The following is a 25614-nucleotide window of genomic DNA, read 5'->3' as shown; positions in this document are numbered from 1 at the left end:
ATGCACAAACACAGTCTCGGCAATTAACAGTCGAAGCTCTCTCGAGAGGCAACATCCCGTTCGCAAGGTATCAAGTGGCACGCATGCAGCCAACACGTCGTGGCACATACAGCGTGTACCGCGTGCGTCTACACGCAACGTGCAAGACTCTCGCACGTTGATAGACGCGACGCGAGCGGTCATGAAACCCGCAGAGCGGCCGCATCCACGACAGCGGTGGCGTCTGTGAGCACGGCTAGATACACTCCCTTCACCCCCCGCCCCCCACCCGCCCCCCCACCGGCCACCCAGGACCTGCAGGAGCTGCCGGAGGGGCTGGAGTGCCAGGACGTGACTCGGCTCAACGTGATCTTCACGGACCTCGCGCGGCACAAGGACGACGCCCAGCAGCGCAGCTGGGCTCTCCACGAGGACGAGGCCGTGATCTCGAGCTACCTGCAGGAGCTGCTCTCCATCCTGGTCTCGCACGCTCGCTCGCTTGCTCGCTCGCTCTCGATCGATTGAGCACTATCACTCGCCCACAGACCAGAGATCTGGGTGCCTCTGTGAAGGGCTGCTGAGCTGCCAACCTTGTGGCCTCCTGGGTTTAACCTCTGGCAGAATCAAGAATTGACCCCGGGATGTGACCTCATTAACGGATGAAAGGCTCCCCGTGTGCAACAAAGCAATTTGTCTTGTAACTGTCGCGGAGAGGTCAGTGGGCAATGCCAGCGATGGCACGATACGTAACCCTCACTCCTTTTCTTCTGCCAGATCCTATAGTCGCAAACTCAGCGCTCGCTTTCCAAGTCCACCCTTACAGCGTCCCCGCCACCTGGCTTTGGGTCTGCCTCTTAGCCTCCGAACTCCGGGTGCCACTCCGATGCCAGGCCCGTCTACCTGCCCTCCACCCGTGCGACCCTGGTGCCCGCTGTGCACATTACAGGCGAGCGCCGGGTTGGCCAAGGGCACCCACAGGAGGGCAGTAGTGGAACCGATAAACTGTGGAGTTAATTGATTGCGTGAACGAGCGGATATCCCAGCTCTGGACCTCACGGTTATGAGAGTGTCCCCTTCAGAGAGCGTTGCCAGTTACCGTGAACCGTCGCGAGCGGCCCACCCGAGCGGTTCCGGCGTGTCTCCCACCGAGCCGTTGGCGTCGGGTCGAGGCCACGCCGTGGTTACCCCTGGAAGTTGTGGCTACGCTCACACGGTTTTTGCCGTGCGCCCCGCAGACGGACGCCAACCCGGACGTGAGCCGCCGCATGTGCAAGAGGGATGACTGCGAGCCGGTGCTGTCGCTCGTCAGCTACTACCAGATGGTGCGTGGTGGTGAGCGGTGGTTCGGAGGGGTGGGCGTGGGGCTGCACCGGTCAGAGTATTCGTCACCGTCGTCATTGGCATCGTCACGGATTCATTAACGCACTTTAATGTTTGGGTGAGAGCCCGTTGAGTCGTCTCCTTTTCAAGGGAGCCTCAAGTCGAACACGGCAATACAAAAACAAATGTCGATTAAATCCCGATAACCATATTATCATCATTAATGTTCAGTTAATTGGCTGAAAACATCTGAATATATTGAGGATCACAGAGCTTGGGTAATTGTTGGTAGCACCGGTTCCACCGCCTGGCTTCTGCCTTTCTGTTCATCCGTGGCTCCTTGGCGATTGTGAGAGATGCAATTTGTGTGTATATTAATTTCAGCCACATGAGAGTTAAATGAGACTCACCGTGACATTTTCAATGTTAGTGATAGCATGTCAGTGATACAATAACTATCATCAACAGTATCACCACCACCATCGTGTTATTCACAATGCACAGCGCAGGTCTTCATCTGCAACCTGTTAACCTTGGACCAGTGATGTGATTAAATAAACATGCAGTACTAATTAGCAGTGCTTTAATGAGTACCTATGAAGGCTGGGACACCACACTAGGGGGTCCATGGCCTAAAACCCGCCCAGCCGCCTTTGTCTTCCCAGTGCTGATGCTTGCACACCGAACAAAGTGCTTTTTCAGGCTGAGTCGACCTAGGGAAGGCCCAGTATGGTTCAAATAATTTCCACTTACTGGTCTTGAGCGGGAATGAAGCTCGGGTCGCCGGATTCGAAGATCAGCGTGCTAACCACTGTCCCACCGCTCCCTACTATAATATATCAGTACACAATATAACAGACATTGAACATGGTACAAAACGCCACAATCACTGCAATTATATTTGAATTTCTGGAAACGTTACGTCCGACAACATGGCCAACTCCGTACATCAGGGTCAGTTGACTTGAAACATATTTCCTCACCCAGCACACCACATCCAGTATACCTCCCAGTGTGCCAGCAACCCAGAAAATACTCTGTACATGTGGTCAAAACATAATTGTATCGTGCGTGCCCATGCGTTACCGTACCACCGTCGCAATCGTCACCACCACCACTACTGCTGCAGAAGGCAATGAGTGCATTTCATGACCCCGCTGAGCCATTCCCCGTGTCCCCGTGACCAGGAACACCGCGTGTCGCTGCGGCTGCTGCTGCTCAAGGTGTTTGGCGCCATGTGCAGCCTTGACGCCAACATCATCTCGGCGCTGCTCAACTCCGTGCTGCCCATGGAGCTGGCGCGCGACATGCAGACCGACACCAAAGGTCAGCGGCCATGGCCGTGGGTGGCCACGTAGCGCCGGGAACGGCTCGTGTGAAAAGCGTTCGAAGAGCAGAAAAACCCAGATTTGACGATGATTGTGAAGGGGGGCAGAGCACATAAAACCAGCCAGGCCCGAGCCCGACTCCTATCCCCAACCACACAAGCTAATCAGACCACCAAGTCTGACTCGTAAACCCAAAAATGTACCAACCTCTCTCTAAATTCTCATCAAACTACCCAGCAAGACACTAGCCTTACTCCCACCCCTTACCACAGTAGCCAACCTGACCCTAACACTACCCCCATATTAATTACACTCGCCGATCAGATCCTAGCCATATTCCGAACCTCTACAAACGACCCAACCGGACCCGAGTCTTACCTCTTATCACGCTAGACCCACGAGCCTTATCCCAACCCATAACCACACCATCCGACCGACCCTATCACTATCCTTGCCGCTGACGCTAGCACCAGCTCTGCTGGTTAGCCCTGCCGTTTGGCTACTCTCGACACGCACGTTGCCGTAGCTCTGTCGCGGCAGACGCAGGCCCGTGGTGGGGCGGGGGCGTGCTGCGCACACGTGAGCTGGCGCTAGCTCATAACCCTCCCCTCCCGAGCTGCTTGTGGCGTGGGGCGGCAATTCCCAGCATCACAGCGCTAATTTTCACCGAAGAAGCCGCCACGGGCGCGCGCCGTGACTCAAACGCAGTCGTGTTAAACAACCCCCCACCTTCCCAATCCCCGAACGTTAGCGACAAGAGCGTCCCCCGAGGGGGTTGCCATGGCGACGTTGCCAAGGCGACGTGCCGCCGCACCCCGGGGTAGCGGCTCCCGCGAGACGGAAGAGCCTCCGCCCCGCACGCCCCCTTGCGTGCCGGGGCCGCGTGCGTAATTGTGAGCGACCGTCGTGCGCGCGTTGTGTCCGTTGTGCCGCAGAGCACCAGAAGCTGTGCTACTCCACGCTGCTGCTCACCATGGTGTTCAGCATGGGGGAGCCGCTGCCGTACCATCACTACGGTGCGTGGGTGACGCGTGGGAGCTGTGATTTTCGCACCGTTTCTTTGCTCCTCCCAGCGATGGTTATTTTCCTTTTCTAACTTTAGATCCCGATAACAAACATTGCAAGCGCGCCTCTCGGCTCATTCCGGGGCGAATTAGACACAGAGCAAGTTGTTAATTGCGAAAGTGAAGCGACAGTGAAATGCGTTCACGTAATCACCGGTGCGTGTTGAGCGTTTGTAATCGTCGCTACCGCCACACCACGGCAAGATGGAATGCCGGACACACGAGGCTCTCGCCCCCGGGTTCATGGCGCCCGTCCGGTGTGGCACCCGAACCCAGCGAGGGGCTGGTGGTGGCAGCGGCGGTGGCATCGTGAACCCACCGTGACCCCCACGCGCGCACGTTATCCAGTCCATGCGTGCCGGCCCTAATTTCCCAGCCGCTTGTCTTGACCGGTGCAGGCCCAGGAGGTGGCACGTGACGAGTAGTAAGCCACAAACATAGCGACATGTATACTGGGTGTCGTGTGCCGGGTGTGAGAATAATTTCCCGGGTCGCCGACTGGGACAGACCGAGCATAAATAATCACGTCAGCTTTGACCGTGCCACTGCACGGGACTCACTCGCTCAGAGGCGTGAAGACAGACCGACTCGGGGGCGTGGGGGCGAACCACAGAGGAGCGGGAAAGGCAGCCACGCGGCGAGTCGGCATCAATTTCCCCCCAAAGCTCTGCCATCCTCTATACATTAAGGCGTTATCGGCCAATTAGTAAGTGTTTGCATGTGGGGAAAAAAGCTGAGCACCCTGAGAAAACCCATGCATGCGAGAGGACACTTGTACCATACAGATGGAACAGGTGGAGTAAAAAATGTTCTCTACCGCATTCTGAAACGCAAAATGGATCCGTGCGTGCGTGCGCCTGTGCGTGCACGTGGATGCAGATCACCTGAACGAGAGCTTCATGGGCTTCGTGCTGGACGTGACGGAGAACGGGCTGCCGTCCGACACGAGCGACCAGCTCCCCGACCTCATGGTCAACCTGCTGCTGGCGTTCAACCTGCACTTCCAGGGTAACGGCTTCACGCCCACCGCGTTTCCACGTGAAGCCGCTGCGGATTCAAGTCGCGTCCCGAGCGACACGCCTCGGCCCACCCGTCAGGAGCGCTCGTGTTATTGTCGCCACTGCTACATTTTCACGTTCTCCATCCACGAGGACCTCGCTGGCGGGTGGGGGGGGACTAATGCCAATTTATCGGGGGTCTTCTAAACGTGGCCGCGGCTCGAGGCGCCGTGCAGACACGGTGGGCGTGTTTTATAAAGGCAGCCAGCCGGTCTTTGAAAAGAGAAAAAGGTCTCTGGTCTGGACTTGAACGGCTGCAGGGAGTCGACGGCGTGGACGGCTGGGAGAAGGGAGGAGAAGGGATTGACCACGAAGCGTTGGGCTGTTGGGACCCTGCTTGCGTCGTTGCTTGTAAAGCGCTTGGTTTGCTGAAGACAAAACATCGAGGCCCCCAGAGCCGCTTGGGCTCCGACTGACGCTGGGGGTGTGACTTGTGAACATTCTGGACGGTCCGTCCGCTGTGGTCGGGCGTGCGTATGTACAGTATGTATGTTGAACTTCTTTCGCACCGTACACAGTCATCCGTGCTAATCGGAGGTGCGGGGCCCCAGTGCAGTTTTCCCGCAGTCCCTGAAAACTCGATCAAGGTGTTTTATGCAACCAGCTGCTGGCCTCTCACTTGTCTCCACGCGACCGGAGCATCCGAGTGCGATGCCGTAGTAAAACCTGGGCGTGCTTCACCTTCCTGCCCCCCCCCTCCAAATCCCTCCCCAGTTCCGTCCAGCAACGTCATCATGGAGACCCTGGCGCGACGGCTGAACATCAAGACCTTCAGCGAGAAGCTGCTTCTGCTGCTCAACAGAGGAGGTGACGCTCGCCCGCCAGCACCTCTGTGCCACCGGGCCGCCATGGCCACGCGGCACCAGGCGGTGGCGTCGTCAGCGTTACGCCTTCAGTGTTTAGCATCACACACGACGGCGGCCTGGAAGGTTCCCGTGAGGCCTGCGCGTTTCATCGGCCGTCCGTTTTCCAACCGCACGCCACCCTGCAGCCGTTGTTTTAATTAATTCTGTAACACTTGGCGTAAAGAATTTCAGAATGGGGGGCAGGAGGGGCATAACCCTGGTCCTCCCGTACGCGGTGTTTTTATTTGTCTAGCCACTAGATGGCAGCAGCGACTCACGGTGGGTGTGTGTGTGGCCGCAAACAACCCACGTTCAATCACGTGCAATAAATAATACCACAGCAGGAGGGCGGCATGGTCGCTTGGTCCAGAGAATAGCTGGGGTCGGCTATGAAAGGGTTAACTTGACTAAGAGATGACAAATTCCACAGGTCAAGTTGACTAATATCAAATGAACAATTCTGTACCCTCCCTCTACTTCCTCCCCCTCATCCCTCCCCCATCCCCCCCCCCTCCCCTCCGGCTGCCGCAGAGGACCCGGTGGACATGTTTGAGCACGCGCCGCGGCCGCCGCACTCGGTGCTCAAGTTCCTGCAGGACATGTTCTGCGAGCGCGAGACGGCCGCCATTTTCTACCACACGGACATGCTCGTCATGATCGACATCATCGTGCGCCAGCTCTCCGACCTCTCCGCTGGCGACAAGGTCCGCTCGCGCCCAATCCCCCGCCGGGAGAATCCTCGTGCTAGCGGCGTGTGCACGTCGCGATCGCGGGTGGCACGTGGTGCCCGCGTCTTGCCGTCGTCGCGTTCGCGCGGGGCCAACGCACAACGTAGTGCAGAGGTCGCTCACGCAAAACCGCCCCGGTGTTTACATTTCTATCCCAGGGCCCTGAAAACACTTAGCAAAGTTTACCTGGCAGCAATTCGCATAGGCTCCAAGAGTGCTAAGCTTGGGCCGCAGACTCCGGCCTGAGCGAGTTGCAGTCGTTCGGGTTACCGTAGCGATGTTGCGTGTGCTGTTGCAACAGTGCGATGCCTTAAGGCAACGTTCAGCTGTGCGACGGTCGTGTGTTATCAGTCGCGCCTTCTGGATGTGTTGTTAGCTGAGCATCGTGTGTACGCTATGCATGTCGGCTGTTCGTGTTTTATCATGTGCGGTTGGCTGAACAAGTCAGCTGTGCTTGTCTGAGTGTGTTGTCCGAGCATGAGGTGGCTGTTGCCACGACATCCACTGCGTCGACTGCAGGCTTGACCGCGTGTTGACTGTGCATAGGCAGTGCTCGTTGACTACTGGATGACCGTCGACCGCGCTCGTCGACTGTTCCGCAACCGCTGTGCATTTTGAGCGCGTCGGCCGTACTAGACCCGCGCGTCAACGGCTGCTTGTGCGCGTGCCGGCTGCAGATGCGCATGGAGTACCTGTCGCTGATGCTGGCCATCATGCGCAGCACCGACTACGTGCAGCACTCGCACCGCGGCGGAGACCTGCGCGCCTGCTTCCGCCGCATCGCCGCCGAGGAGGGCGGGGAGGGCGACCAGCACTGCTGCATGGACCGCGACATCGTGTGCCAGATCTGCACCGAGTTCCCCGCCTTCGGCGAGAGCGCCTGACGCGCGCCGGAGCGGTGACGCACGCGGCCCCGCGCGTGGCAGCCGGAGGGCAGAGGAAGCGGTTGGGTTTGGTGTGCGGTGAGGCGCGTCGTCACGAGCCCAACGAGCATTGCTGCCAGATTGCGCTCGTGCAAGGTCAACCGGGTCTGGCACACCTCCCCCTCCGCTCCAATCCACACTAATCGCAGCTTCTTCACATCGCAAGGCAGTGCCATCGCTCCTCATCGAGGAACCTCCCTTTGAAATAACCAAACCCTTCCTAGCAGCGTTTGTGTAGTCACCCCACTGCATTCCCACTCAGCAGAAGCCTCCACCGCAGAAAAACTAATTAAAACATATCCTGGGATTCTAACGGCTGTAGGGACCGCCCACACCCCCCCCCCCCAACCTCCCACCGTGCATTCCTAGCAGTCGTCTCGGGGGCACTGGGCCAGGTCTCCCCTCTGGCTGTGGGACAGTGTAAAGTTCGCTGTAGGCCATGGGCCACAGCAGAAACTGGTACCGGCCAAGGTAGCAGAACCCTTAAGTCGGACGGCTTTATTCACGTGGGCCAGATAGCGTGATTAACTTGATAACCCCCACTCTTTTCAAACGGCTAGCGCATTATTCACCAGTATTGGCTGCATGGAGAAGCGCTAAAGCTGTGGTACCGACGAGTGACGTATCTACTCCAGGCTCGTGGGGGCGGTGCAGCGGTGCGAGCGCCGCGGCTCCTCGTGCTGCTTGGTGAGTGAGCGGCAGCATCGAGCCAGACGGACGGTGCCAACAACCCCCTGCGCTCGGTACCGTTAGGGTACGTTCGCCTAAAAGTATTTTGAGCTGTGTGCACTTTTGTTTCGTACTGGGCCGGTCAGTGTTCAGACTTACGGATCTTGGCCGGTAACAAAACCCTCTGTAAAAAATATATCCTTACGCCCTCCGCCCCCCTAGTGCTGCGTCATGTTCCCGCACGTGCGTGTAACGCGCCGCACGGCACGCCGCCAGGCCGACGCACCACCCTTTGAGCTGCAGCTGTGTCGACGGCGGCCGCCGTTTGTTGTTACCCCCCCCCCCCTAGCACGGAGACCCCCTGGCGCCCAGCCGCGTCCCCTGTGCAGATGTCGTCTGGGCCGCCCCGCGCTAAGTGATTTTTATTTGGGAACATTTGATTGGTGGAGGCGGTGTCGCCCAGTCCTCGGTCGTGGCGTGGCACCAACGATCGCAGCGGAGGGCGCCGTCGACCCCGCGCGGGGGCGGCATCGCCGTGCGGCTAGCGGTGCTGAAGGATTGGCACCTGCACGCGAAGGGAGCTGCTCGCCCACCGTGCGGAGTGCGTTGGCCGTGCCAAAACGGTCTTGAAAAACACTGCCGCAGGCCAAATGTGTTTGGGGTTTACGGGACGGTGTATTCGGGCCGACTGGGTGGGACGGTAGCCATGCATGGGGGAATAAAGGCTGCCGAGGGTTAGGGTTCCCGTTTGGCTGCGGCACTGTGCTTCAGAGCGGCGGTGACGAGCGCCACAACTCCAGCTGGGCCTCGTGGGGAATGGGATTCCCCTGAGGATGCGGTATTTTCACTTCCTGTTTATGTACATAGTCCCAGCGCTGCACGACTCGGTGCCAAACAGAGCGCGTTGCATGCTGCATGCAGTGTCCGTTGCTCCTCCCCCCTCGTGGCGTGATAGACATTGAGGCCAAATGCATCCCTCGACTTCACAGCAACGCTTGCTTGGCACAGCGGTTTTGCGCAAAAAACTGAGCGATAACATTTAAAACCGTACCACTACACACGAGCACCGTTGTGCCAAATGTTCTCGGGATGCTTTGTTGAAAAATACAAAGACGATCGCAAGAGTGTATATGTTCTGTAATGAAAATAAACAGTTGGCTTTAAAGGAATGTCCAGCGCACCGCGAGAATGTTTGGATTGGAGACCGGTCCTTCACAGCACTCGCTCACGTGTGGCGATTGTCCACATTCACATTCGCGCCCACACAGCGGCAACAGCCCCCTTTTGCCAATAAGATGCCGAGTGCAGGAGGCCAAAGAACATCGCCTGCAGCCTCGCACACATTCTCACACGTACATGCAGCCTCGCACACTCGCGCAGTCTGAACACTCATCCTCGCAAACATGCAACCACATGCGCTCGCGTGCACAGTGCACACACTGGTTGCGCCGATGTATGCACTGGCATGCATACACGTACAACTTCGACAGTTACGAGATTCCTTCTACTCAGTCGCATCACCAAGTGCATTTTTCAATTTGGAGGGTGCACGTGTGGACACTGTGTTTGGAGAACTTCATTTTTTTGCAGTTAAGAGTTCAAGGGTCGTCTGCCACCCATGGCTCGCCAACCCTTTTTCCTGTGTGGGCGACCGCACCACCTCAGGGAAGCTGCTTTTTGGCGCCGCTGCCGCTGCCCCAGCCGCGCAGCATCGTCCAGCACTCGCCGTGCGCCCGCACGGCGTCACGCAGGTGCCGCAGGTTGGCGGGAGTGGGCGGCGGCGACAGCCGGACGCCCGGTGTCGGCGGAGAGGGTGGGCGACCCTGCAGCGACCGTACGACGCTGCCCAGCGTGGAGCACGAGGGGTCACCGGCCTCCTGCACACGGGAGATGTGGTGCAAAGCACGGCTCGTCACGCCACACCGTGCTACCCTCTGCCACCACGGGCTGCACCCCACCAAACCAACTACACCACATCACACGGCCACACCACACCCTTGGAACGTACCCAACACACACTACACCACATCACACCCCACCGCATTACGCCACGCCACACAGTGCCACGCACTGCCACGCACTGCCACGCACTGTGCCCCAAACCCTAACACTACCATGTTCCAGCACAATCCCAACACGTGGCCACGCCGCACCATGCACACGACACCACTCGTGTTTTGGTTCCCCCGTAAATTTAACTCCAAGCACCCACTCACCGTCACCAGCGCGACCACGCGCCCTGCAGCCAGGGCCTGCAGCAGGAGGGTCACATGACCCATCATCCGAGCCGTCGCTTGGCAACGATCAGAGGCATCGCCCAAGACGAGCAGCAGGAGGTCCGGGCGGAACTCGTAGGCCACGGGCAGGACCAGGTGCAGCAGTGTCCACAGCAGCTCGCCCTCGCCGAGCTACGGGCAGCACAGGCGCGAGTCGGACGCTGTTCAGACGCGGGAACGTTCGCGCTCGCGTGGCCGTTACTGGCGGCTGATGTCGACCGCAGCCGGCGTCTCTCACCTCGGGCCAGCTGATGACGAGGTGGCGCTCGCCGCTCCGTGCCGGTTCCTCCGGCTCTGCCGCGGCGCCCTGCACGTCCAGCACCAGCACGTCCCTGCCCAACAGCGGCATTGTCACCATCGCCCTGGTTTGTCCTCCGCTAGATGAAGGCCTCCCCTCATGATGTAGCACCGGGATGGCCGTTGATGCACTGCCCTCTGTTACCCACGTCGTAGCTCCGCAGCAGCAGCAGCAGCACAACGGCTCCTCGGAGCAAGTCCCCCACATCGCGCCTTATCTCGTCACTTTTCAAAAGCTAAGCAGGGATGAGCTCGGACAATGCTCGAATGGGTGACCACCTCGAGTAGACATTGGCTACTTATAGACAATGCGTAACCACAAGACCCACATCAGCTGAACATTGCAGTCAGCGGCCGGCTGCCTATTCTCACCCTTCATCCGAAACGCTTGCTGGGACGTCCGCTCCAATGGACAGCAGCAGGGTCCTGCACGCACACAGGCACGCACACAGGCACACACACAGGCACGCTCACAGGCACGCACACAGGCACGCACACAGGCACGCTCACAGGCACGCTCACAGGCACGCTCACAGGGACGCACAGGCACGCACGCAGGCACGCACGCAGGCACGCGCAGGCACGCACGCAGGCACGCACGCAGGCACGCTCACAGGCACTCACAGGCACGCACAGGCACGCACGCAGGCACGCACACAGGCACGCACAGGCACGCACACAGGCACGCACGCAGGCACGCACGCAGGCACGCACACAGGCACGCACGCGCCGTCTCCATCACCAGCAAACCGCTCGTCGAGCCATGACGGCTCCATCGTGTGCTCCCTGGCGACCTCGACAGTGAGGCGGCACCGCTCACCGCTTGGCTCCCAGCTGGCGGGCGTAGTTGCTGGCGCAGGTGAGCAGGCCCTGGCTCAGGGGCACGCGGGCCGCCCCGTTTCGGACCTGCGCGGCCGAGCGGGGGGGCAACAGGATCGGCGTTGGCATGGGACGCGCGCACTGAGGTCGCGATCTTCCGCCATTAACGGTGTGCGGGAGGTCGTGAGTGAGGGTCGCGATTACCGTACCTGTCCCCGCAGCACCTGGTCTAGGAGGCCGCAGACTTGTGCGGCCGCCCCCTCGCCCGCCGACTCCGGGGAGGCTCCCCTGCGCGAGCGTCCGCACCGCAACAAACAAAATCAAACGGCGACGTCGCTCTCGACGCGTGGCCACCACGACCCAGGTCTCCCGACACCTCGTGCGCAAAAACCCAATAGTCGTAAGCGCTGCGAGCCGCACCACACAGCACCAGCAGTGGGGGGTGGGGGTAAGAATGTCCCTGCCTCGCATCCCCTCTCAGTCCTGCAACGTGTTTTGCGCTAACTAACTTGCGGTGGTAATTTTTCAAATGTTAGTCCACTCCTTTCGAACGACGCCACTGGACCATTAATGTCCGCCGTGAACCAGATGGTGCGGCCGTAGCGTGATATAGTTAATACACCACGCAGGATTAACCAGGGCAGCCTGCCGGATTCGAACCGCGAACCTCTACCAAAACCTACGGACGCACAAGGGCCCCGTACCTCAACAGAGCCGACAACTGCTCGGCCGAGAGACGTCTCGGCTGCACCGTCGCACATCCAGCCACCTCTGCCGCGCCATCGCTGCCTTCTGGGAAACCCGACACGGCCGTCCGGATTGGCGTCACGGCCACACGGAGGCCGGCCACGTGATCGCGCATCAGCCTATTGAAGTTTGGCGTCCCGATGGCAGCGGTGAGGCTCACGGAGGGATCGGCGAGGTCGGGCTGGTGGTGCCAGGGCAGATCCCCAGAGTCCGCTCCGAATGCGGCGGCCAGCTCCGGCGGATCTACGAAGGCGCACAAAGATCGGTGGTGCGAAGGTGGTCAAGGCAGCGGCAGGGTTAGCGCTGCCCTCTGCGCGAGATGCGGACCAGATGCAGACGAGCGAGGCAATACCTGCGTGGAGCCGGAAGCAGCCCCAGTGCGGCGCGTGTGAGGTCACCAGGTTGTGCACGCTTTCCATGGCGCTGCTCGCAACCCATAGTGTGATAGAGCAGACAACGCGAACATATGCAATAATCCCATGCAACACAATCCCATGCAACACGATCGCACGAAACTAGATTAAACACCATACTACGCAGCATGATCCCGCATGCACAACCTTGTGCAGCTCAATCCCGTTGAACGCGACCGGATGCAACAATCCTATTCAACACAATTCCACAGAAGACATTCCTGTGCATGCGTAGCATGCGTATCGGGGCAATGATTGCTATGTGCGATGTCATTTTCATATTTGGACCCTGACGCCGGCGTGTAATGGCCTACTCTTGCGATTGACGTCACAGGATCTTTGACGTCCGCTGTGAGTGAAGCAGACGGTGCGTGGTATCGTTGCGGTCAATGCACACCGCAGTATTAACCAGGGCGGTCGCCGCCGCATCATTCCAAACTGCGAACCTCCGCAACGAGTGGCGAACACCCAACCGCCAGGCGACGTCTCCGCAGCGCGAAATTCCAAATCTCCCTGCGTCTGCGCTTCACAGCTGAGGGCGGCGGGGGTGGGTGTGCAGGGCCCGTGCGATCACCTGACATGGGGGGCCATGCGGCCGGAGAGTGGGGGCACCGGGTCCCCCAGCATCGTCTGTACTGTGAAGCACACCGACTCGGCGAGCGAGGACAGGTTGTAGCCGCCCTGCGCGATGACACACGGCGCGATGACACACGGCGCGATGACACACGGCGCAAGCGATCGGCACAACACGAGAGGCTGCGTGGGTGCGTGAGGGGGGGTGCGGGGGGGTGCGGGGGGGTGCGGGGGGGTCACGTAGCCCCCTGCAGCAGCCCGTGGTTGCCCATCCAGGTGCTGTCCACTATCGACCCTGCCGCTTAGCGTCCGAGATCCGGCGAGATCCGGCGCTGGTCCGGGCGATCGGGTCATACCCGCGTGCGCGTGCCACGCAGTGGTGTCGGGGGAGCAGTGCACCAAATTGTATTCCGCTCGCACGCTACCCGCCTGCACCAGCCCACGCTGACCGGCGCGGTGAGGTATGGTCAAATCGTCCACACAGTGGATCATCCACAAAGGGGAAAGTCGCGGGGCCACGGATCGCGTCAACATGGCGGTGTTCACACAGCACAGCAACGAGTCGTCGTCACAGGCACGAGTGTCGTCGAATGGGACAGATGGGGTAGATTACTAATATTGTTATCACGACCCTTGTTAATCTTTCGGGAGGGTCCTGCCCAGTGCTCACAGTAGTGAGTGATGGGAGCTGCGTGATCCCAATTGAGTGATGGACCAAACGGTAACCCACTGTGGTCTTCGCTCCTTCAACGGAGGGAGAGCAGCAAAACGACGACACGAACTCTCTCCCTGCTGAAGGCCTCTCGTCGTGGCCTGCAGCAGACCTTGACCTCTAGATCCTGAACCATGCTGCTGCTGCCCTCACATGCAAGAATAGAATTGAGTTACTGAGTGGGTAGAAAATGGCGTTATCCCACTGTGGGATGGATCGCGGCGAGAGCGTCCGGTGTTAATTTGCCTATGCCGCTCGTTAGCCACCCCTCGAGGTCTCCATGGCGACGGTGGGGGGTCACGCCCCCACCCCCCCTCACCTCGAGGACGATGCACAGCCGCCCCCCGGCCAGGCCCCCCAGCAGCTGCGTCAGGTGGGCGAAGCACTCGGGGGTCGCGCTCATCTTGCCCTGAAATGGCACCCCCCCACGTGGAGGTTTCGGCTCAAAATATCGACACTGACGACACACCGGGGGAGGAAGTCAACGACGCGGGTGCATTGTGGCGGCTGCATTGTGGCGGCTGCATTGTGGCGGCTGCATTGTGGCGGGTGCATTGTGGCGGGTGCATTGTGGCGGGTGCATTGTGGCGGGTGCATTGTGGCGGGTGCATTGTGGCGGCTGCATTGTGGCGGCTGCATTGTGGCGGCTGCATTGTGGCGGGTGCATTGTGGCGGGTGCATTGTGGCGGGTGCATTGTGGCGGGTGCATTGTGGCGGGTGCATTGTGGCGGGTGCATTGTGGCGGGTGCATTGTGGCGGGTGCATTGTGGCGGCTGCATTGTGGCGGCTGCATTGTGGCGGGTGCATTGTGGCGGGTGCATTGTGGCGGGTGTCGCGGTGCAGACGCTCACCTCCGGGTCGCCGATAGCGGAGTCGAAACCCGCGGAGACGATCACCAGCTCGGGGTCAAACTACGGCACGCGGCACCACGCAGGACACACAACGCAGCGAGCATCATCATACAGCGGCAGCAACAGCAGAACAGCAGTAACGCTCGACGCTGTAAGAGCCGGGGATTAAATTCAGCCGGCTCTGTCTGGGTCGGCGAGCCCTAACATTTTTCCGCACCCGGCACACCGCATCCACCATACCTCTTGACTACGACTGCGGCTGTGACTATTCGTCACGCGCCACCCACTTCAGTCGACCGGCGGACAACCCAGAAAACACTCGGTGACAAATGACACCGTGGGCGGAGCGGCCGGCGGAGCGACAACGGAGCGATCGGCCGCGAGCGACGGGGCGCACCTCGTAAGCGACGGGCAGCAGCGTGCGCAGGAACGCGTAGAGGTAGTCTCCGTTGCCCATGCCCACCTGCGGCCGGAACGCACACACACGCACGGACGCACACGCGCACACACACACGGATGCACACGCGCACACACCCCGACCAGCACCGTTAGCGAGCCTAACGGGAGCCGCTCGGGGCTCATTGACCTCTCCAGATGGCTCGACGAGTTGATGAAAGTCAATGAGTGGCCACCGATTATATTTGTCGTTTACTCGGCCCATTCGGAAGTTGGCAGCCGCGCCCCCACATCTCTGCCACTCTGAAGGCAGGAAACCCCCCACGAGCCACGCCCTGCGTCCGATGGTGCCAATGATGTCGCCAAGCCCTGCCCATCACCTCCCGTCCAGCGGCACACTTGGGAACAACAAAGGCGACACTTTCTTCACCCAAATAAATGATAAACTATTTTTGATTTTACCAGGCAAGGCCCACTGAGCTACGTAGCTCTATTTCAGAAGCGACCTGGCCACAAATGATAACTCAACGAAGTGGCTTACCATTGTGCAAATTTATTGCAAGGACAAAATACTTTTGTGTTGTCAGCATTTAGTCGAGTGATGAAAACGATCGGTGAAAGTAAAGGCGCAGCCCTACAAGTGCTCGCTTTCGCCACTGCTGGCGAAAGTGTCTCCAACTGAGGGAGCTCTAGGATGACGAGGGTATCTTGGCCTACTCCACCGCGCTGGCAGGACATCTCGGAAGAGATGAGTGGAGCCGATCATCGGTCGAGCGAGCGTATTGACGAAGTAACCGGATTACTGGATCACACACGCACGCACACCTCGTTCCAGGGCAGGTTGAGGTTGAAACCGGTGCCGGGGCCATTCCCCACACAGTCGAATTCGGACTTGCGCAGGTTCGGCCAGAACTTGGCGTGCTCGTAGCGGTGCCACGAGAAGTAGAGAACGCTGCCACCGCAAACGACACAGAGGGGAGAGCACAGCGCCACTAGAGAACGGCGCCAGCAACCACGCCACGATGCGCAACTGTTAAACCTGGGACCAAGTCGTCGGGATTGCACCCGGACTCGCCAGATCTCGGAAGCTAAGCGAGGGATGAGTCTGCATAGTTCCGGGATGAGCGACAACCACTCACGACCCACCTCTGATTAGCACGGTTGGCTACATACGATGCGAAAGTTCAACATCCATACAGGTCGCGATACAGGCTGCTGCTGCTGCTACAGCTGCTGCGGGGCTACATCGTGGGCAGCAGAGGGCAGCACAGAAAAAAACCTACTGTTGTGCTCTGCTTGTGCGCTCCCACGTCCGTGTTCTCCCTCCTTCCTCTCACCTCCCCACGCACGCATCGTGGATGCCGAGATCGGCGTACGTGGACTCGCGGAGTGACGGACGACTGACGTCGCCAGCTCTGCGAAACGTCGCGAGCGCCACGGCTGCTCGCGGCAGTAAACGGTAGGTACGGCCACGTTTACTCACAACAGGTTCACCGTTGTACTGGGCTACGCTCCCACGTCTATGCTCCCCAAGTTCACTAACCCGTGCGGACCAGCGTGGCAAAGCACGGCCGTATGATCCGTGTGGGCCGTACCACGAGGGGGAGGGCGTCACCCAGCAGTGGTTTGGTAGTGGGGCTGCATGCGTCGACGTTTAACCACGAACGTACTTGCGAGTCAGACGGCGGGTGCTGCTTCGCGCATACCTGGGGTCGTCCTCAAAGATGAACTGGGTTCCTTGGCCGTGGTGGATGTCCCAGTCCACGATGAGGATCCTGCACACGCGGCCATGGGAGCGGCTTAGCCGTGCTCGCCCACACTCCCCCACACTCGCTCACTCGCATGTTCTCACGTTCTCACACCCAAAGATCAAAGATCCTCCATATAGCCTCAATAGACTGTTGGGGCAAGTGCTGTTAGCGAGCACCTATGAAGGCCAGAACGGTACACGAGGGGGTGGGTGGCCAGCACCACGCCCGACCGCCTTTGTCTCCCTAGTGGCGATGTTTACACACCGCACCAGGTACTCATTTGAGGCTGAGTCAACCTAGGGGAGGCCCGGGACTGGTTCAGATAATCGTCACCGATGTTGGCCGTGAGCAGGAATCGAACCCGGGTCGCCAGGATTATAGCGCAGCGCGCTAACCGCTACACTATCACACCCACACGCACGAACACACGCATGCTCTCGCCACGCACCGTTGCAGCCCGTGCGTGCGTTTGGCGCGCTCCGCTGCGATGGCCACGTTGTTGAAGATGCAGAATCCGTTTGCCTCGTTCCTCTGGCTGTGGTGGCCAGGGGGTCTGGGTGACAGGGGGGGGTAGGGAGGTGTGAGCGTGAACGTTTTCTATTCATCGGTTAACCATCGCGATCAGCGGTCTGACAATCTCAACGCCTCATCATTGTACGGTCCCCGGCCCTCTTCGCTGCTCAGAGCAGTTCAGTCCAACGCTGTACGACCGAAGCTGCGATCCGCTGGACACAGACAGCAGGACCGGCAAGTGTGGAGAAAGTTGACAGCCGCAGCATCGGTGACTCCCCCACAACCACTCAGGTTAAGGGGGAGATGATGATGATGATGATAAAGACCTCAATCCAGAAGCACTGTGCAAGTCGCCCAAAACTCGTTCGTAGAAGATGAGTGCTTTTGTGCGCGCGTTTGCATTTGGCGTGTGCTTGTACGTGCGTGTACGTGTGTGCGCGCACGTAAGCGCGCGTGTGCGTATGGACTTTAGCGCGCGTCTACACACGTGCGTGTACGTGCATGTACCGACATGTGAGCACATGCGTGTACACCTGCGTGTACGTATGTGCGTCTGTGCGCATGAGGAGCGTGTGCATAGCGCAGCGGTAAACGCACTGCGCTACAAACTCGGCAACTGCTCACGACCAATGGCTGCGACGAATGTGTGACCCGGTCATGGGCCTCTTTGAGGTTGGCTCAGCCTGAGATTAGTACCTGGTGCAGTGTGTGTGTGTGAACATCAGCACTGTTGGAGACAAACCACCCACTTCTTTGCGCGCCGTGGCGGCTTTCATAAGTGCTCGGTAGCAGCACTTGCTCCAATAGCCTGGAAAAGGCTGTTGGAAGGCTGTTGAAAAAGGGTGGGGGGGGGTGGGTTGTCTTCATTTGCATGGGTAAGTGTGTGTGCGTGCGTGCGGACTGACCTCACAAGCGCGACCCCGTTCCTCACCGCGCCTGTGACAACGGCATCCATAAGCTGCAGGGTGGCGCCCAGCGCTAGCCGTGCGCAGGCGTACGTGTCCTGGAGACAGCAACGCAGGGTCCCGCATCAGGGGTCACACACAGACTCCACCACAACCACCGCAAACCACCACCGCCAATGCCGCCACCGCATCCACAACCACCATGATCACCACAATGACCACCACCACCACTTGGCTCAAGTTCAAGTTAATTTATAAGGTATAGCCCTGTGAGCCATTCGGCTCTTGAATCGAGTGCAACTGCAACAAACAAAAACATCCTCCACAATTTAGCGGTTTGTCAGCACTTTGGCGCAAGGCCGGGATGTGTCCCCCCCCCCCCCCCAATATTAAAATATGCTCAAAATGTCCCCCCAACATATTGCTATAAAATAGATTTCTGGTTATATGATTGTGGTTATGGTTGTACTTTCTTAATCCCTAATCTCTGCCATTACATACAATGAAACAAGAAAAGGTAAAAAATTTAAACAGCAATGGAATACAATACACTATTAGATCCCATGTGTTAGTGAATTTTTAAAATATTTTAGGCAGAAAATGGCAGGAAATTATTTTCAAATTTAGATTATTTTCTGGGGGGGGACCCCCACACCCCCTGGAAGATTTGGTCCCCCCCAATGTTGACTCCATGGCTACGGCCTTGCGCCTTGCTTTGGCGAGACGAAACGGAGCACAGTTCCACGCGCGTGCGGTGGGTACGTGGGGATCGCGTGCGACACCAGGGACGCACGCGGAACGTACCGGGTGGAAGAATGCATCCATGGTTTTGTCGGAGAGGGCCTTCAGCTCCTCAAGCGACATCGACACCGTGGACTCCACCAATGCCAGATACTCGGCACTGTAGGGCCATAATAGCATCATCATCGTCGTCATTGTCAGATCGATCTTCAACACCATCATCAACATCGTCAAGAACAAAGATCCCCCGTAATAGCCTTAACAGTGCTCTTAGTGAGGTCCTACGAAGGCCAGCATGGCGCACGAGGGTGTGGGTGGTCAACACCAGGCCCGGCTGCCTTTGTCTCCCTCGTGGAGATGTTTACACACTGTACCAGGTACTCATTTGAGGCTGAGTCGACCTCGGGGAGGCCCACGACCAGTTTAGATAATCGTCACTGGTGTTGACCGTGAGCGGGAATCGAATGCGGGTTGCCGAGTTCGTAGCGCATAGAGACAGCACACTGGGGCTGACGCATGCGGAATGGGGACAGCTGCAGATGAAGGATGGTTCGGTATTGGCTTTGCGGCGTCGCGCGGAAACAAAGCCGGATACCCCTGCCTCAGCGGAAATCTCGCGGTTCGTTATTCACAACAGACTTTTGATGCGGTGGGATGGGGTCACCCAAAATTAGTACCTGGTGGTCCCCACTTCCCTACGGGGTAAGCTGACGCGTGCGGTGCATGACACGAAGCTACTGCACCTTGGACGTCGTAAGATGCAGTTGACCTTGCAGTGAGATTTTTACTGGCCTGGAATGTCGATCGATGTCCAGCACCTGGTCACGGGTTGCACGGAGTGCACGCGCCGGAAGCCCCCATTGCTAAAAATCTCAGACCCCCATTCAGTTCATCACGGTGTCCCGTATCAACGAATTGGTCGCGCTAGATATTCTGGGTCCCTTTTCCGTGTTCACAAAAGGATAACACATTTCTCCTTGTGGGGGTGGAATATTTTACCAGGTGGCCAATGCATTGGCTGTTACCGGACCAGACAGCTGCATCCATTGCGGACGCATTCCTACATGGCTACGTGTTGGACAAGAGTGCACCAGAACAGCTTCTCACTGACCAGGGTAAAAAATATTCATCTAAACTGCTGCGCGAGGTGTGTGACGCATTGAGTACTAAACAGATTAGAACGTCCCCATACCACCCTCAAACGGATAAAATGGTAGAACGCTTGAATAGGACGATAACATCTATGCTCTGTCAAGGAGTGAATGAGGCACAAACGGACTGGGGCTTGTATGTCCCAGGGGTGCTGGCAGCGTACAGGATGGCTCCACATGCCTCTACGGGGTTTTCCCCTTTTTTCTCATGTACGGGCAGGAGCATGAGCCCCCCATAGAGGCTCAACTGGGTACGGCTTCAAAGAAACAAATATGGGACGTATCCGTGCCGCTGCAGGTTACGCTCGGCCGGGTGTCGGAGGCACGTGCTGCGGCGAGGTAAAATACTGCCAGGGCACAAGCCGCTAACGAGAAGAACGCAGGGCGGCACGAGCGTGTGCTTCCTTGAGCTGTCGGTGACATAGAGCGTGGTTGCATTGTCTGCAGGTGCCGCTGCGGACATCACCTAAGTTGCACTGCCCGTGGTGGGGATTGGTCGAGATTGTGGAAGTGAAACGGCCGCAGTGCGTGTGTGTACAGGCGGGCTAGGGCAGTCGTCCAAAGTAATTGTGCGACCCAGGAGGTGCGTTGTGCCGTTGACAGAATGAGACCCTCTGAGTCTCCGAGGCCCACAAGACTCCGCCACGTGCGATGGACCGGCATCAAGGACCCGGCCGAGAACTTTACGACTGCGATTGTCGATTCCTAAGGCCAAGCGTTGTGTTTTTTTTGTGTGTGTACCCCGGTGCGGTTGCTGTTGTTTCGCGTGAGGTGGCTTGCACCACTCACTCGTCATGTGTTGATATATAAGGTAGATGCGTGGGAGACTCGGGGCTGTTGCAGTGGGATCTCCGCCTGATGTCAAGTGAACGTGTCTTCAATAAAGTGCCATCTCAAGAGAAGTGTGTCAAGTCGTCATGACACTGGTGCTGGTGTGGTGCCGGTGTGGTAGACTCACCCTTGTGGTGCTGGTGTGGTGCTGGTGTGGTGAACATACACCTGTTGTGCTGGTGTGGTGCTGGTGTGGTGCTGGTGTGGTGCCGGTGTGGTGGACTCACACCTGTGCACCAGCAGGATGTCCTCGGGCGTGGCGTGGCGAGGCTGCATGAGCAGGCAGCGCTCCGTGAGGCCCCGCTCGGCGAGCCGCTCCGCCACCACGCTCAGCCGCTCCGGGACCTCGATGGCGCACACCGGGCTGAGGAGGGGGGGGGGGGTGGTAAGGAGGGGGGGTGGTTCACATCAAATTATTCATACCCCCCCCCCACCCCGTGATTAGATTCTCACAGTCCTAGCTCTGTGCGGTTTTGTTCTCACCACTTAGCCTAATGGGCTCAATAGCATCTCATTTACCATCGGATGTCGGTCCAGGGGGTTGGCAGTGAAGGGTGTGAGAGCGTGCGACGTTCATCTGAGCCGGTTCTAGGCCTCCACGTGGTCGACTCAGCTTCAAATGAGTTCCTGGTGCGGTGTGTAAACATGGCCACTAGGGAGATAAAGACGGCCAGGCGTGGGGCTGGCCACCTACCCCCCTCGTCTGCTGTCCTGACCTTCGTATATGCGCTCACTTGCCTCAACAGTCTGTGAAATGCAAGTGCGTGCAGACGGAATGTGCGTGTGAGACTGTATGCGAGGTATGGAATGATGGGTCTGTGTGGGAGGAGTATGCGTGAGGGGTGTGTGCGTGTGTGTGGATTGACAGGGAGGGTGTGTGCATGTTTAGGCCAGTCACCTCATCAGTCAACCCATGGTACCTGGGTCTGTCATGTGACCTCCTGTCAGCGAGCCTTCGATGCTTCACGTGGCCTCAAAGTGCAGCTAGCACAAGCACCGTGGTGAGGGGTGTGTATGTTGAGGTGCGTGGAGTGTGTGTGTGTGGATTGAGGGTGTGTGTGGATTGAGGGTGTGTGTGTTTAGGTGTGTGGAAGGTGCAGCCTTACTTGTCCCACAACAGACAATGCTGCATCATCCGTGCATCGTATAGCAGGGCCGTGGCTCCACCTGGGCACAAATAAAGACAAAGATCCCCCAGTATATCCGTAAGTCTCTTGGGGCAAGTGCTGTTAGCGAGCACCCATAAAGGTTGGAACGGCACACGAGGGGTTGGTGGCCAGCCACAGGCCCGGTCGCCTTCGTCACCCTCGTGGCGATGTTTTACACATCGGGCTAGGTACTAATTTGAGGTTGAGTCGACCATGGGGAGGCCCAGCACCGGTTAAGATATTCGTCACCGGTGTTGGCCGTGAGCGGGAATCGAACTCGTGTCGCCGGGTTCGTAGCGCAGCGCGCTAACCGCTACACTACCGCGACCCACACACCTGGGCACACACAGACACAGACACACGCAGGCTTGAGTACCTGCAGGGCAATGTCAAACTCACGTGCTCTGTCAAACATCCTTCATTACACGCATACGCTTGCTATCATTATACATGCTCCCCCACACCGCATCTGGCGGCTGCCAGATTTGTGGCCGCCTAATGATGATGCCCATTTACACTATGAGACCTCATTTACCAGTGGCAAAATATAGTTATATATATAGTAATAGGTTTTCTACCAGTTGAAAGGGTAAAAACCTATGCTTACCCCGAGCTCTCAATACTCTTGATAGTGCACTGCTTTTGAGTTGTACGCCTTTTGGCGTCATCTGGTCCAACACCAATGGAGACTAGGCTCTAAGAAAAGCCGTCTCGGGTGTGGACCAATCAACTTCAAGGACAGTGCAAATCATTATCAGAGTTGTTTTCTTTTTGTTTGCATTTTGACTGCTTGTGTTGTGGTTATTGCAAACATGATGCCTTGTATAAAGGTGTCAGTTTTGTACCAGTTGAAATGGTAAAAACCTATTACTAGATGATGCCCATTGCCATGACTGGCGAAACGTCGTACTCAAGATGGTAAATGTTGTGGCTTTGCTCTCCAACACAACCGGTGGCCCGTTCTGTTTACGTGACACAAACCTTACTAATTGGCCGTGTCGGGTGGTGGCGGGTTGAACGACACATTTATGTATTTACGCGATCTAACCCCAAAAAAGAAACCTCTTACACTGGTCAACACACTTGTTCTGGCATAAGGTATTCCAACGGTTTTAAGGTAATTTTGGGGTTTTTGAGATATCAAATATTCCATTTTCAATAAAAACTGCAGAAGAAAAATATTAAATAAATATGGATATCTACATAAAATGATATTATAAACACACTATCCTAAAAATACAGCACCATATTTTAACACTAAAGCAGTCACTGACTCGCAACAACTTGCAATCATAAGTGACATAGTTAATCTTGGGTAAAATCAATGAAAATGGGGTATGATGGAGCAAATCTGAGATCAGATTTGGAATCAGCACCCTGAAATTAGTCTAAAGCAGCTGCAAAAGTCCAGACCAGAACATTTTTGTTGTTGACCAGTGTTATGGAAACCCCGAATGTCGAAATGAGGTCCAAAGTTGTTGTTGTGTTGACAGCATGCACTGTCAGAGGGCACGCGTGGCTGATGAGATGTGTAAACAAGATCACTCTCATTCCAACAACCCTGCTGCTGCTGCTGCTCGGGCGGCGATGCACATCCAACAACAACAACCAACAACAACAACGCCACGCGTTCCGGGTCCAATGTACACGCGGCGCACACACGCCGCCCATCATTGTGTTGCTTCAGGTCAACAACACACGCGCATCGAGTGTTGTTGACAGACTGCGGGCGTTGTTGTTGTTGCGAGTACCACGCACACAACACGAGAACACAACGCACACAACACGAGAACACAACAACAACAACAACAACACGGGAACACAACAACAAGACAACAAGAACACGGCGACACGACGGTCAACTCACGGACCTTGACACTTTTGGTAAAACTCAGGGCAAGCCACAGCCCCCCACCCCTCACTCTCTCTGTAGTTGGTCAGCCCCCCCCCACCCCCCACACAGCCCCCCCAACCCCCCACACAGCCCCCCCCACCCCCCACACAGCCCCCCCCCACACAGCCCCCCCCACACACAGCCCCCCCACACAGCCACCCCCCCCCACACAGCCCCCCTCACCCCCCACACAGCCGCCCCCCGACACCCCACACAGCCCCCCCCCACACAGCCCCCCCCACACACAGCCCCCCCCACACAGCCACCCCCCCCACACAGTCCCCCCCTCCACAGAGCCCCCCCCCTCCACACAGCCCCCCCTCCACACAGCCCCCCCCTCCACACAGCCCCCCCCCCTCCACACAGCCCCCCCCCCTCCACACAGCCCCCCCCACACAGCCCCCCCCCCACACAGCCCCCCCCCCACACAGCCCCCCCCCCACACAGCCCCCCCCCTCCACACAGCCCCCCCCCACACAGCCCCCCCCCTCCACACAGCCCCCCCCCCCCACACAGCCCCCCCCCTCCACACAGCCCCCCCCGACACCCCCCACCCCCTCACCTGACCCCGGGGACCGGGACCCCAACTCGACCTCCATCGCGCGCGATTCCGGCCGTAAAGAAACTCCGCGGGTGACGTCACTCGCGGAGTTTCGCGATGACGTCACGTCACAGCGTTCAGAACCCGCCGTCAAAAACACCCCCCCCCTCGCGTCTATCGCCCGTGGGTGACGTCACGGCTCGCGGGTGTTGTCGAACGATTGCGTCATTCGCAAGCTTCCGGGTTTCTGACGTCACTCCGCGGGAGACTATTTGGAAGGTGACGTCACGTGTCAGCCACCTGAGTTCAAGTTTCATTTATTTGGAATAAACCTGTGAGCCATTCGGCTCTTGAGTCGGGTGCAACCGCAACAAACTAAATATGAACAGAGAACATCTTAAAGCGACGACGCGCAGCAGAAACATCCTGGATAAACCAGCAAATCTTCCAGAAAAAACCCCCCACCGTGTTACAACGCGGTGTGCAATCTCGGTGGAGATTCCCACGTGGGCAGGGCCCGGACTGGCCATGGGGCAGCAGTCCAGAGGGCGAATGCCCGGGTGGGCCGGGCCATCACGAGGTGGACCGGTCTGTGTGGTGAAATTGCAAATGTGATCAGAGTTAAAAAAAAAAAAATTCACCAAAAAATATTTTATAATCTCGAATGTGTACGCTTAATTTGCTTATGTACGCAGGTCAGTTGACATTAAGTCCTCATAGGGGCCGTCCATAAATGACGTCCGCGATTTTTAACCCCCCCTCTCCAAAACCATATTTCCATTTTGAAAATAAAAAATGCTTCCAATCACTTTAAACTATTGTCATTGTAGTGCGTATTTAATGTGGTGCTGCACTCTGATGTTGTAGGAGAAAACATTTATTAAAAAGGAGGCGTTGGAAAGCTGAAATTTAGCATAAAATGCACTTGAAAATATTCAACGTCTATCTAAAACTGCAGATGTTCAGAATATGATATTGGAATTCTCTTATAATTATAAAATATTAAACGTAATTATAACTTTAAAAAAATGGAAAGTACAATTATCGATTTAAAGCTTTCGTGACTGCAGGGATTAATCTTCTTGGTTCTTTCATTAAAGTCACGTAGAAGGAAAATAATAAAAATAAAACATAATAAAAT

General features: G+C 57.5%; 2 protein-coding genes across 6 annotated transcripts in view; one reads left to right on the top strand and one right to left on the bottom strand.

Annotated features, from left to right (window-relative positions):
• The window catches only part of NCKIPSD (NCK interacting protein with SH3 domain), a 28476-nt gene extending 19393 nt beyond the window's left edge, over window positions 1-9083 (top strand). For all 4 annotated transcript variants that reach the window (XM_061567153.1, XM_061567154.1, XM_061567152.1 and 1 more), the window contains 8 exons: window positions 292-459; window positions 1215-1301; window positions 2487-2625; window positions 3563-3643; window positions 4571-4699; window positions 5464-5556; window positions 6126-6298; window positions 7000-9083. In XM_061567153.1, the coding sequence (XP_061423137.1) occupies window positions 292-459; window positions 1215-1301; window positions 2487-2625; window positions 3563-3643; window positions 4571-4699; window positions 5464-5556; window positions 6126-6298; window positions 7000-7206 (1077 nt within the window). In that variant the 3' untranslated portion in view covers window positions 7207-9083. The remainder of the gene's footprint in view (window positions 1-291; window positions 460-1214; window positions 1302-2486; window positions 2626-3562; window positions 3644-4570; window positions 4700-5463; window positions 5557-6125; window positions 6299-6999) is intronic.
• On the bottom strand, window positions 9037-24592 carry HDAC10 (histone deacetylase 10). 2 transcript variants are annotated; one of them, XR_009756216.1, is made up of 21 exons: window positions 24495-24592; window positions 21997-22057; window positions 21120-21254; window positions 18972-19068; window positions 18168-18265; window positions 17198-17302; window positions 16705-16773; window positions 15824-15950; window positions 15000-15065; window positions 14603-14662; window positions 14071-14160; window positions 13041-13147; window positions 12406-12476; window positions 12011-12296; window positions 11516-11594; window positions 11308-11393; window positions 10860-10913; window positions 10429-10522; window positions 10131-10322; window positions 9271-9791; window positions 9037-9240 (listed from the first exon to the last, which is right to left on the bottom strand). XR_009756216.1 is itself a non-coding variant. In XM_061567155.1 (20 exons), exons 1-20 carry the CDS (start codon window positions 24529-24531, stop codon window positions 9576-9578), a joined length of 2130 nt encoding a protein of 709 aa, XP_061423139.1. In that variant the 5' UTR covers window positions 24532-24592; the 3' UTR covers window positions 9037-9575. The 2 variants fall into 2 exon arrangements, 1 of the variants encoding a protein (XP_061423139.1); XM_061567155.1 differs by having other exon boundaries at window positions 9037-9791.
• Between the last annotated feature and the right edge of the window lie 1022 nt (window positions 24593-25614).

Source organism: Lethenteron reissneri, chromosome 38 (assembly GCF_015708825.2).
Source record: "Lethenteron reissneri isolate LAM-NWPU_2019-01 chromosome 38, ASM1570882v1, whole genome shotgun sequence".
In the NCBI taxonomy this organism is placed as follows: Eukaryota; Metazoa; Chordata; class Hyperoartia; order Petromyzontiformes; family Petromyzontidae; genus Lethenteron; species Lethenteron reissneri.
The sequence above is the reverse complement of the archived record's forward strand: the minus strand, read 5'-3'. Positions and strand labels throughout refer to the sequence as shown.